At 35.8% G+C, this 13027-nt stretch overlaps 1 protein-coding gene across 1 annotated transcript in view; it reads left to right on the top strand.

Annotated features, from left to right (window-relative positions):
- The first annotated feature begins 4973 nt into the window (after nucleotides 1–4973).
- The window catches only part of LOC115212281 (rab3 GTPase-activating protein catalytic subunit), a 36835-nt gene continuing 28781 nt past the window's right edge, over nucleotides 4974–13027 (top strand). Inside the window, exons 1-5 of the mRNA XM_029781123.2 lie at nucleotides 4974–5041; nucleotides 7656–7708; nucleotides 8284–8359; nucleotides 9582–9738; nucleotides 11381–11459. Of these exons, the coding sequence (XP_029636983.1) occupies nucleotides 5027–5041; nucleotides 7656–7708; nucleotides 8284–8359; nucleotides 9582–9738; nucleotides 11381–11459 (380 nt within the window). The 5' untranslated portion in view covers nucleotides 4974–5026. The remainder of the gene's footprint in view (nucleotides 5042–7655; nucleotides 7709–8283; nucleotides 8360–9581; nucleotides 9739–11380; nucleotides 11460–13027) is intronic.

Below are 13027 nucleotides of genomic sequence, written 5' to 3'. Positions count from 1 at the left end.
TTGGCAACATATTGTACCAGAATACTGCTTCGATGGGAGAAATATTCCTCCCTCTCAGTCATAGCTTTGATTGTGCGATGGTGACGCTCCACAGTCCCATTCCTCCAGACCTATATGCTGCTCTGAAGAAACGTTTGGTATTCCATTGGTCGGCACTGAGCGAAACACTGTGCTGTTATCCATCAATAGCTCATCAACTTCCCCCCCACCTCTCCAAGAAAACTGCATTGAGGGATGAAAAAGTAGGACAAAAAAAACGAGGAAACAAACTATCCAGCTCCCGGAGCCTGAGATACGAGGGGCGTTCAATAAGTAATGTCCCTGACACACTTCCCATAGGAGTAGAGCAACGGAACTTGGCACAGTTATTTGTCTTTTTCTACATAGGAACCACCCAGAGTTACGCATTTCTCCCATCGTTTGATGTAGCTCTAGAGACCGTTTTTGTAGAAGACCCCAGCTTGGTCCTCCAACCACGACGTGACTTCAGAAATCAAAGCTGTATCATCTGGTAAACGCTTTCCTTTCAAAAACAACTTCATGGCTGGGAAGAGGTGAAAATCAGAGGGTGCAAGGTTAGGAGAGTGTGCTTCTGATCTGGCGACACGCGAGTTGTGGACCGGAGCGTTGTCCTGCAGGAGGAGGATGCCTTTGCTGATCTTGCCCCGCCTCTTGATTTTGATAGCTTCTCTTAACTTCTTCAAAAGTGAAGCATAATAGGCTCCTGTAATTGTGGTACCCTTTGTCAGGAAATCTGTCATCACTACTCCGTCCTGGTCCCAGAAGACTGTGAACATGACCTTGCCAGCGGAGGGCTGCACCCTTGCCTACTTTGGAGGAGGTGAGTCACGGTACTTCCACTGCATTGACTGGGCTTTGGTCTCTGGATCATAGTGATGGACCCAGGTTTCATCCTGTGTAATCAGTCTTTTGAAACATATTGACTCATCTTCTTGGCACATCTCCAAATTCATCCTCGAGCACTCGACGCGTTCTTGCTTCTGGAAAGATGTGAGCAACCTGGGAATCCATCTGGCAGACACCTTTTGCATATGCAAATGGTCATGAATGATAGTTTCCACAGACCCGGTACTAATCTTGACCTCATGGGCTATTTGGCGAGTAGTTATGCGTCGATCTTCCAAAATGGCAGCCTCAACTTGACGGACAGATGCCTCATCAATGGCAGAAGTGGGGGCGACCAGATCTGGGAGCTGTTTCCACAGAGTTCCGACCATGTTTGAATTCACGATGCCAGCGTTTTACAAGGCCATATGATGGGGCATCATCACCATAAGTTACTTTCATTGCATCAAAAGTCTCCCGTGGTGTGCGTCCTTTCAAATACAAAAAGCGGATCACTGCTCGACACTCAACAGGCTCCATTTCACATTTGACTCAGTTCAAACACCTGTAAATCAGAAACCACAATTAGTTCAGAGCTGTAATTTGCCACTATAAAGATATAAATAATTGCACATGCAAAATATCAGCTAGATCAAACAATTACAAGTAGGTCATGGGCATTACTTATTGAACGTCCCTCGTACGGTGCTTAGACTTTCAGTTACGCATCCAATTTGACAGTAAGCACATACCAGACTATCGAGTTGACCGATCACAATTGAAAAATTGATTCGGCGATTGCCCACGCTAATTGCCGATATTGGGGTATTTAAGCCTAGATGAGTCAAAATGAAAACATCTCACACAATGACAGTGTAAATCACTTCTGCAACAGAAAACGGTTAAGTGAAAATGTTAATAAGTTGAGTTGCGCCAAGATTAATCACATGCGATTTAAATGTGAAATATCAAGTGTTAATAAGGCGACTTGTTCCAAAAATGTCCGAAATATGTATTAGAAAATCAATGCACAATATACGGTTCTTCATACAATCAATTGAGAAAAAGGTGTCTATCGCCATATGAAATTTTTTTCTCACATGAAAGTACTTTTAGAAATCTTTTATTTTTTAATCAGAAATCGTCACAACTGTAATTATGTATACATACGTGTGTGTGTGTAAATAGCTGGTTACTTAGTTACTACGTCAGGACGCCAAACACAGGAAGTTGACATTGACAGAACAATTTTAAGAAGTAAATCTTTATATATAAAGCAATATTATTTATATTTATTAAAAAAATAAATCAAGACCGTATTAGGATCTTTTCGGTTTGAACGGCAGTTTTTTCTAGCGGTGTCATATGAAATTGTCACCCAAAATTATGACCCTAGTATCGATCTATTGCATTTCAATCTGTTTTAGGATTAAGGTTAGGGATGGGGGGGAGGGTATCTTTTTTTCTTCAGAAATGTAAATAAACCCAATCTGTTTCTTAAACGAGGGACATATTCATACGGCACAGAATGTTTTTTTTTTTTTATCTCAATGGACGTGATTGATTGGTTGAAATTGCGGAAATTGAAGAAAAACAACAACAAATATTTTACAAACTATAGAATTTTCTCAATAAAGCCAAGAGAAAAAGATGTTTTATAAACACATTCTACCAGTATACGAAGTTTAAAAGTGTTTAGTTACGTGGAAATTATTTTAAAAAACTGCCGGTCAAACTGAAAAGATCCCCGTATTATTCTTTCCAAGGTCAAATTATTCATGTAGCTCAAGTATGGTAGATTGATCCAGAGGATTGAGTGTGTATAGAGGACACCCACACAGACAACGTATTTTATATATATAGAAGATATAGGGTCATCCCATTAATAATGCAGTTTTTTCAATTGCATGAACTAAAGGTGAAAGGGGAATGGTATAAACAACTTGCTTCTGCTTGTTATAAAGCAGGTATAACTTTACCTTGTCATCATTCTTGGTGCAAGTTTTGAAGAATGCAGTTCGGAAGTGACCAAAGAGCATGTTCGACACATTTTGCTTTATGAGTTCAATAAAGGCAACAACGCAACGGAAAGTGCGAGGAATATTAATGCAGTACATGAGGATCGGACAATAAGCATAAGCCATTGTCAACGGTGGTTCCAGAAATTCCGAGCCGGAAGCTACAGCCTAGAAGACCAGTCTCGTCCTGGACGATTTGTAGAGCTCGACGAGGACGTCTGGGAGCCCTGGTGGAACAAAATCTCATCGTAACTGTTGAGGAACTAGCAGAAAAGCTTGAATTTTGTAATTCACCCATTCATCGACACCTGCGCTAGAAGAAAAACGACCATCTTTGGTTTTAAGACGAAAGGTGTTCTTCCATCAGGATAATGCTCGGCCACACACAGCGAGGATGACATTCCAAAGGCTGGAACAGTTTGAATGGGAGACAATACATTCCGCAGTCTTCAAGCTCATTTGGACGCAAAATATATGAATTCTGTAGACGAGGTCAGAACAGTACTGAAGGAGTATTTTTCGTCCGAACAAGTGAATTTTGGAAGAGGAGCCTTGCAAGTCTACCAGATAGATGGAAGAGCACTGTGGAAAATGAAGGAGAGTATATTTTAGAGTATATATAAAATACCTTTAACGTATATTTTAGAGTATATATAAAATACCTTTAACGTCGTTAGATGGGACGACAACTTGGAGACGTGCCTAAGACGTGCTCCCTCAATACACCCACATACATATCTCTCCTATGGAGCACCCAATGCACTCATAGCTGCCAACAACAGGATCGCTTCTTCCACAGGTGTCCAACAGGGTGATCCTCTTGGTCTGTTCCTTTATGCGTTGGCTGTTGGTGATGTTGCCAGATCAGTCTACTCACCCTTCAATGTCTGGTATCTGGATGACGGGACATTGAGTGGTTCGGCTGAGTTTGTAGTGAGGGACCTTCATCAGGTCATCCCAACCCTGAAGCTTCTTGTGCTTGAGATCAATCCGTCCAACATGGAGATGATAAACGTCAGCTCAGGGGAGGCCGAATTCCTGGACACCGTACTCAGCAACCATCCCGTCTTGGCTGGAACCAAGGGACGCCGTCTGCATTCTTGGTTCTCAAATCCTCCCGAAAGCCATAACAGAGTGCCTGGAGACCAAACTTGCGGACTTATCAATAATGATTAAAATATTGAGGATTACTTTGCCATACCTTAGCTCCCTTTCTAGCAACGCAGTGCGTCACGTCACCCTCTTACAGATCGCCTCAGGGATATTTATGACGTTATCCGGCACTGTGCTGAACTGATCTGCAATGTCACTTTTTTGACAGCACCGGCTAGCAACAGGCTAAGCTACCTGTTAAATTCGGTGACCTTGGCCTCCGTTTCACATTAGACCTGACTCTACCAGCCTATCTTTCCTCAATCTCCTTTAGCTGCACCCTCTTCGCGGGGTGGCTGATCCCGAAGTGGCTAGGAACTAGAATCAGCTCTAGTCAATTGGACTGTTGAATTGGGACGCAGCGTGCTGCGACAAGTTCCCCGGCTCTAACCTCGCTCCAACCTTGCCACAAATCCAGGTATCACCGCCCGTAACGCAGAAGGAAGAAAAATATACATATACAGGAGCCTGTGCCGGTCGCCATCGAGACCTCGAGTGTTCTCGGACTCCGCACCGCCGATTTCATCCGCAAAATCGGAATAACTGCAGCCTGTCTGAGAAATGAGCCTCGCGAAGTGGGGTGGCTGCTGCAGTGACCACCTCTAGCCATTCTCCGTGGCAACGCTTTACAATCAAGTCCGCGAGGCGCGACTAAACACGCCATCTGTTCTGGCGTGTACAACCTCTCCATCTTTTGATTAATCCCCTCTTTTTACTTTTTCTTTGTTTCTTTGGTGAGGCAGTAATGGGGTTTGTCCTCGATAATTTGATATTTCATATATTTAATGTTTTTCGTACTTTTCTTTATCTAAAAACACGTTATTAATAAAAACAAAGTCTAATGTAAAAAAAAAAAAAAAAATTAGACGATTGCCTGACAACCAATTACTTTCGTCAGCTGTAATTCCAAGGACAATAATTCTGTTTAACTCAGAATTTCTGGAAGAAGTCTTCAATTTCTATATAATAGAGTTACGTCCCTTACATCAACTTCCGGTATTACGCCAGCTATGGCTGCTGACGATGTAAGTTATTAATTAATTTTAAACAAATATATTTCTTTTTATACCTGTTAGAAATTGTTTTTGTGTGAAATATCGCCATCTTCCAGTCGTATATGTCCTTGAACAGTTGATTATTCCTGACAAATTACTTGTCAACTTTCAATTTGTATTCATTTTTCCATTGAAGTTTTTGTATATATACAGTTTGTTTTGATTAATAAGTTAAATATTTTGTATTTTCGCTTTTGTAACTTTGATACTTAGTAGTATGCCTCTAACAGAAAAAATGTGTATTAACTGATATACCTCTTGATACTTAGTACTATTTGGGGTGATTCTCTAAACCAACAAATATTTTATTTGCTTACTTGCAATTGGAAGTAGGCAGAACGTCAGGCTTGTTCTACATTTGGAAATATTTTGTCCGGAACTCTTCGTCTTTTGATATAATCCCATGTAGATCTTTAAAGCACTGCAGGAATATAAACCCAGTACTCATATTATATACTATCGAACTCTGCACGTACGAAAGGCTAAGATGACCTTAGCGACATTTGAAAACAAAGTTAACGAGCTGGATCTAAATACCGCGAGGTATTTTGTACAGCGCTAAAATAAGTACCAATTGTTAATTAGGGAGTTTATTAAAATTAACACGCAATTATGCTGCGATGATTTTCCTTGTGACTAATTAAAAGAAATCAATACCATAACGACAAATAGTGGATCGATTCTAAACATGATAATGTGAATATACCTAAAAGTCGTACAATTGAAAATAAGCACATTACCAAATCCTCATATTGATAATGTTTAGTGCATGGAGTGAATATATGATAAAATATGTTTTCGCGAAACCAATATTTCCATAGTTGTCAAAAATATCTTGGTTATTTGCCTGGCAAGTACACCTCCAAAATCTTGTACCTTCCAAACCATTTTATTGACGTTGATAGTCATAAAACGCAGGCGAAATATTTCAATTATTGCTCGATGTATGTGTTTAACCGAAATTTTGATTGCTATTTGAAACAAAATATTGTATTTTGTTAGCCATTGTCAAGAACACAACACATCACAGCTGATTATTGACAACTTGACACTAGCAACAGAGATATAACCCTCTACACAAATCTCTCTGTTCGTGTAAGAAAGGAATTTTTATCCACCTAACTATATAATTATAAAATAAAATATAAAAGCATCACAAGAATAATAATACATGAGTTAAATTATTGGTAAAGATAACTTTTCCAAAGTACAGAATTTAACTACTATGATTAAGTCAGATACATGGAAATTCTCTGTTTTATGAATGTTATTATTTATATTTTGGTTCATAAATTTATAGATCTTTGTAACATTGTTTAATTATGTTAAAGATTTCAATGGGTGTCTTCAATTTCATTGCATAGTTAAGGTTGTTGAAGGTATAACACTCAAACATATATTGTGACAAGTAGAATACTATTATGGTTATTTAATGTCTTTGACATTATATAAAATTTGTGCTTCTGAATCTACATATTACTCATACATATGCTTTGATCTCAAATAGGTAATAGGCTGGATTTGATTGCAGACACTAAACTTTGTACTATAAATATCTAGACCACCTGTCTATTGTTTCAGCCATATCCATCACTTATACACAAAGACACAATCTCTCAACTTAGTAAATACTTATTATCTAAGATATTTGATGAAGCAATTTTGCAACCATTTTTTACAATTTTCCAGTTTACTTCACTGAAGCTGCTATACTTTTGAGAAATTAATTTCTATTATGTCTATGAATTTGAGGTTTTGTGTTTATATAAGAAATATAAGTGTATATGGAGAAAAATTGTGGAGACAGTGTCTAGCGTAAGCTCTATTATGGGCTCATGCAGGTATTTAAACTAATACCCAATGGAATTAATGTGATAATAGTAGCCTAACTTTATTTTGTGGCCACTGAATACTTTTGATATTATTTGTGTATCTGCTTTGATACATAGACAAAGCCAACACAATCACCCTCCAATATATTTAAATAATGATGAATTAAGTATTGCCTGTTATACTCTTAGGTGACATTTGTATGTATATAATCATACTTAATTTCTGTAACCCTTTAGCATTTAAACTGGCATATCAGCCCAAATATTCAACCTGTCTTAGGTTCAAATTAGCCATATCTACCCTACAATCTCATTCTAAAAATATACAGTCAGATCATTGAAGTCTTGAAGCAATGAGACAATGCTCATTGCTTTAAAACAGTGTGAATAAATAAGCTTTACATTTGATAGAATAATCTAAATGCATAAAAGGTTAATCTCAGAATAAATTTGTACTTCTGGTCTTGTATAGTTAAATGTATGAGTGTTTATATAAAATGTGACTCTTGGGATACTGTTTATATTAACTATAACAATGTTCTTAAAAATCACCTTAAAACTGACACTCAGCTTTAGAACAATTAGAATAAACTTTTATTTCTATTGAGTTTTTTTCTCTCTATCATAAAAGTCTGGTTGTAAACATTACTTTATTCAAACATGTGACATTTTGAAGTAATATGCAATATAGGATGGTATGTTACTTGTCTCTTTTATTTGATTCACATACTGTTTTGTTAATTTTCTTTTAGGATACAGATGTCTTTGAAATTACAGATTTTACAACTGCTTCAGACTGGGAAAGGTTTGTATTCACTGTTATTTACATATTAAAGAAAGAGAAGACAGTAATTATAAAAATCTAGATTAGAAATTTTCAAAGAAATTCATTATAGTTATTAGATTTCAGATTTTAAAAAAATCTGTAAATTATGATGTTCCATTCTAGAAGGCATATACCCTTAATTTGTGCTAATGACAGACATCCATATGGCACCTGTGGAAGTGTGGTTATGGTTGTTGCTGGTGTCATGTAAACGGTGTTGTGTGAATGGCACCCTTGAAAATTATGGTCATGACCATTATCAGTGATATGTACAAGCACCCATTACACTCTTGGAGTGGTTGGCATTTGGAAGGGTATCCAGCCATAGAAACCATGCTAAATCAGACTGGAACCTGGTGCAGCTCCCTATCTTACCAGTTCCAATCAAACTGTTTAACCCATGTTAATTTTGGTTAAACAATTTAAACCTGTTATTATTTTCTAACTTGATACACTTAAACAAATGGAATCAGCTGCCTTTCCGGAGAGGATATGGGATTTCATTTTTCCACTTTTAGATACTTTTACTAACAGTAAATGTTATTCTCATTTAGGTTTATAGCACGGCTTGAAGAAATTTTACATGAATGGAGATTGGTTAATTTACCAGCATTGCCTCCTGTTGCAAAGGTAAATTGAGAAAATTCATTAATTATTTTTGTGTGTATTTATTCTGTGAATCAGTGCATTATATTCCAGGGTGGCTAGACTTATTGCTTTTTAGCTCCAAGTCAGCTCAAATTATGATCAAGGTGTTCCACCTATGATCATATTTTAGTCTACATTTTTCAATATTTCCTTCTTTCTAAAGGTTGTTGGATGGCATTTGAGGTGGATTTGGTTGCTATTTCTAACATGATGAGTGACTGCATATAAGATCGTTTGTTGGCATGGCTGAAAGGTCACCGATTGTGCTGTGTCTATTTTTAAAAAAATTACTTTCTAGTTACAGAAGGAAGTGCAATGCCCATGAGCATTTCTGTGTTTTTGATGCTGTTGATGTGAATTTCATCTAAGTTGAAGTATGTAAGGAAAATGAGGGTTGCAGTTCTAGCAAGAGTGTGTTTAATATGGATTTGGTTGGGATGATGAGAGTCAGGCTTATTGCATAGGTCTCAGAGAAAGTGCTACTTATAAGGTGGCTAGTCCATCTGTATAGAAAATCCCTACTCTTATTGGTTTACGTCATGTAATTGCTGATAGGTAGGTGTCACTAACATGAAAAATCTGCTTATTGCTATAAACTGTTGTTATGTTTCCCTAGCTTGCAGCCTTGAGTTTCAGTCTTTCTATAGTTATATTTTGAAGACAAGAGAGTGTCATGAAGATTACTTGCTATAGATAAATTAAGTTAAAATGGTCTTCACTGCTGTTCCAATGAACTAATGATATGAGACTCAACATCTTTACCATATATTAGTATATGTGTGAGCTAATAATTTCCCCTTAAATCTTAGCTTACCAAATTAATCCATTGCCTGTCCTGTATATTATATGTGATATTTCCTTGACATCCCTGAATCATATATGATTCCCAATTTTTTTCAACTACCTGAGTATCTTGGGACTTATGAAAGGAAAGCTTTTTATTACTCAGAACAAATTAAACATGGTCTGCCTAAAAATCTGAAAACAAGCTTCAACATTTAAAGCAAACTTATGAAAATACTTTGGACAGGCAAATAGTTAAATGTAATTCTATATAGTCCTAAAATGCTGGTTATCATTCGTCATTGTCCTGTTCAATGAAGGTTGATATGAGAATAAATAACTTGTGTATATGTGTGTGTATGAGTACATAAATATACTCTTTTTTATTGTTTACTGATAATGTATGAAACATTTTTGTTAGGGGGAATTCACATCAGAGACATGGGAAGAGCGAACAGATGAACTTCAGTTTTCAGATGTCAAGTTTGATTTGACATACCACTACTTAAAATCAGCAGAGACAACCCTTGCTGAGAAAACACGTGAACAAGAAGAGCAAGATGACACGAAAAATGAAGGTAACTTGTTTTCTTTTGCTTTGTATTTCAGATTTTTTTCTTTCATTTTCAACCTCTCTTTCTGACTGTTTAAAAATAAATTTGCAGACACATTAGACTTAAAACAGATAGTTATAAGTTCCAATTTGTTTTTGAAATTGGTATATTAGAAGATACAGCAGTGTGCTTATGACCCATTAAAAGGCCTTGGAAACTGATAAGGAAGGAGGAAGCTTTACTCTAACCTTGTATGAATACTTACAATAGAGTAGACTCAAGGTTGTGAAAGACCTATGATGATGTTAAACTTGACTATAGATTAAGCCCACCACCCAAGCAGGCCACAGCAAAATTTGGACATAGAATGCAATGAGCAGGAACAACTATAGCATGGCATCTTGTCTGATGCTTTAGCTATTTCTCCTCCAGTTCCCTACCCATACCTGGTATTTTATTTATTGAAGCTGTATGGATGAAATGCAAAGCCAACTCATGCTAAGTACTGTAAGCAGTAGATAATAGTAGATACCTCTTCACTAATATAAACAGTGGTATCACTGTTGAGTTTATGAATTCATATACATACTTACCTTCTTCAGAGAGAGTTTTATCTCACACCTGCTTAAAACTGAAGCTAAGTAGTGTCCTTAGGTGGGCGTTGGAAAAGGATTAGTTTTTATTGGCTTGTAAATTTCAGAAGTGAATTGAACATCTCAAGGGTTGTTGTTTAATCCTAGGTCTATTAAATAAACTTCTGATCAAAAGCATTTCAGGTGTGACCATCCTGTCTTTTCCTCTGAGCTAGAAACCCAGGACCACATTATCCAAAGCATTCCTTTTAAGATAGATTTGAATTAAGGATGAAGTGGCTGTTGTTTCTAGTAGGTTGAGTGACCATGTAGAAATCCTATCAATTGTTTAATTGGTAGGTCAACTCCTTGTGACTAAAAAATATAAAACCAAGGTTTGGACTTAGCTAGTTCAAATGATTATGATGTAGACAAGATTGTAGCAATGTGTAAAGGCTCTGAATTAAAAAATAGAAAACATTTATTATCATTATTTATTTAAGTTTAAAGACACTGAACATAGCAACATTTCTTCTGGCATTTAATTCTGAGTTCAAATTCTGCTGATGTCACCTTTGCCTTCCATCCTTTGGGGTTAATAAAATAGGTACCAGCTGAGTACTGAGGTTCATGTTATCAACTATCCCCACTCGTTTTGTTTTTTCAAGTAGTGTAACTATTAGAGTGCCAGTTGTTACTATTCAGAAGCATCATTCTCTATAATTTTAAATAGTCAGTATCAGTAAAAATCATATGTCATGCACCAGATGTATAAGTACTAATTACATTATTTTAGACAACTAACTTCTCGTATAAAATTTAGTTTTTGTGTGCTTGCTCTTTAATTTGTATGGTAGTTGTGAAATGTGTGTGTGTATGTATGTGCAAGATGTGATTGTTTATTTTTAGAATGGCATTATAAACTAGCTGTGAGAGTCCAGATCTGGATAGTTTGAACATTAAGTGTATGGATTATTTGGGCTGGATATGAGTGGTTTAAATGCTAAAGTGTTATATAACTCCTACGTATTCTTAAAAATTCATTTCTATTGGATGATATAAAGCTGAAATACTATATAACCTTCCTTTGACAGATGCCACTCCTACTGTATTTGAAGACATGATGTCAATGGACAATGACTTCCCATCACGTGCCCATTGTCTTTGCAGATGGTTTGTAATCACTATTTTATATTTATATTTTTGCAATCATTCTTAAATCAGTTCATCTATTGTTTATTTATTTCCCTGCTTTTCAACAACATACCATCAGTTAGAAAAATAGTAAAAGAAAACAAAAAAACAAGGTTTCACCTACAAAATTCTTGATTGCTTTTCAAAATTACTTATTTAAAACAAAATATAATTATATAATGTATTTAAATGTAGAATGGAATATATTTCTATATGAACAAAATTTAAAACTCAATATTTCTGACATGATTATCATGTCTTTTTAATCCTTTTAATTAAACTGTCAGCAAGCTTTGTCAATAACTTAGAATGTGTGCTGTGGACAAAATGCCTTGCAGTATTTCATTAATCCTTTTGTCTTGTGAGTTCCAATCCTGCAAGTGTTGATTTTTGCCTTTTATCCTTCTGGGGTTGAAAAATTAAGTACTACCAGTCAAATATAGTTGTAACTTTAATGAATTTTGCTCTTCCTTCAAAATTTATTACCTTAGTGTAAGTTGGAGATCAGCAATGCAGATGAAATAATAATCTTCACAGATAATTATGATGGCCATTTAAGAAAATGGAGCATTTTCATTCAGTTGAAATGATGATACAGTTGAGAGGAATTTGGAAAATTGTAATATTTAAGAAATTGCTTTTTCAAAGAGTTGTTATCATGACTGGGGGGTTTTCAAGCAGAAACTTTGTTATCAATATCATATTCTTTCAGGGACATTTTATAGAGTATTTTGTTTCTTCATACCAGAAATGTTCTTAGAAGAATTCTTAATTTTGTTTAACCCTCAACCATTCCTGATTGAGCAAATTCTTGATTTAAGGTATTCCATCTCTGACCATCATTCTTTTTTATTCTTTACATCTGGCATGTTGAGTACCTTTAACAGAGTTCACTCAGTTTCAAGCATTTGAGCTAGGCTTCCAGTTTGAGGATACCTTCCTCCCTCCTTTCCATCAATTTTGAGGATGCTGTAAAGAATCATGGGTACTGATATACCCCTGACTAAAAAAATAATAAAAAGAGAAAGACATAGTATCCTCCAAACTATACTATCTAATGTCTTTCCTTTTTTTAAAGACAATATTGTGTGAGTTTAGGGAGAATTAACTGTTGATTCTAGAAGGTTAAGCAGCTATGTAGAAGCTCCCTTATTTGTTTGATTTCATCTACATGTTATTATATCAAAATGTCTGTCTTAACCTAAATAATTTATTTATTGCATTCAATTATTTATTTGTTGATGCCATAAGAATTTATGAACTTTTAAGAGAATATGAAATAATTCTTTTTTTGGCATAGTGGATCTTGAAGCATGGCCACAGTCAAATGACTGAAACAAGTAAAAGAGTAAAGAGAGAGTATACATATTGAATTGAAAAACTATTTTGGATAGAAAAAGTCAATGGTAGCCTTGGACTTTTATCTAAAAGGATTTTTCGACCAATTATTAACATGCCATTTTTTTGTAACATATGTGCTTCAAGATCCACTATTTCAAAAAGATATTATCTATTTATGCATTTATTACATTTAGTTATATATTACT

Source organism: Octopus sinensis, linkage group LG1 (genome assembly GCF_006345805.1).
Source record: "Octopus sinensis linkage group LG1, ASM634580v1, whole genome shotgun sequence".
In the NCBI taxonomy this organism is placed as follows: Eukaryota; Metazoa; Mollusca; class Cephalopoda; order Octopoda; family Octopodidae; genus Octopus; species Octopus sinensis.
Note: the sequence above shows the minus strand (reverse complement) of the source record. Positions and strands in the feature narration are given on the sequence as shown.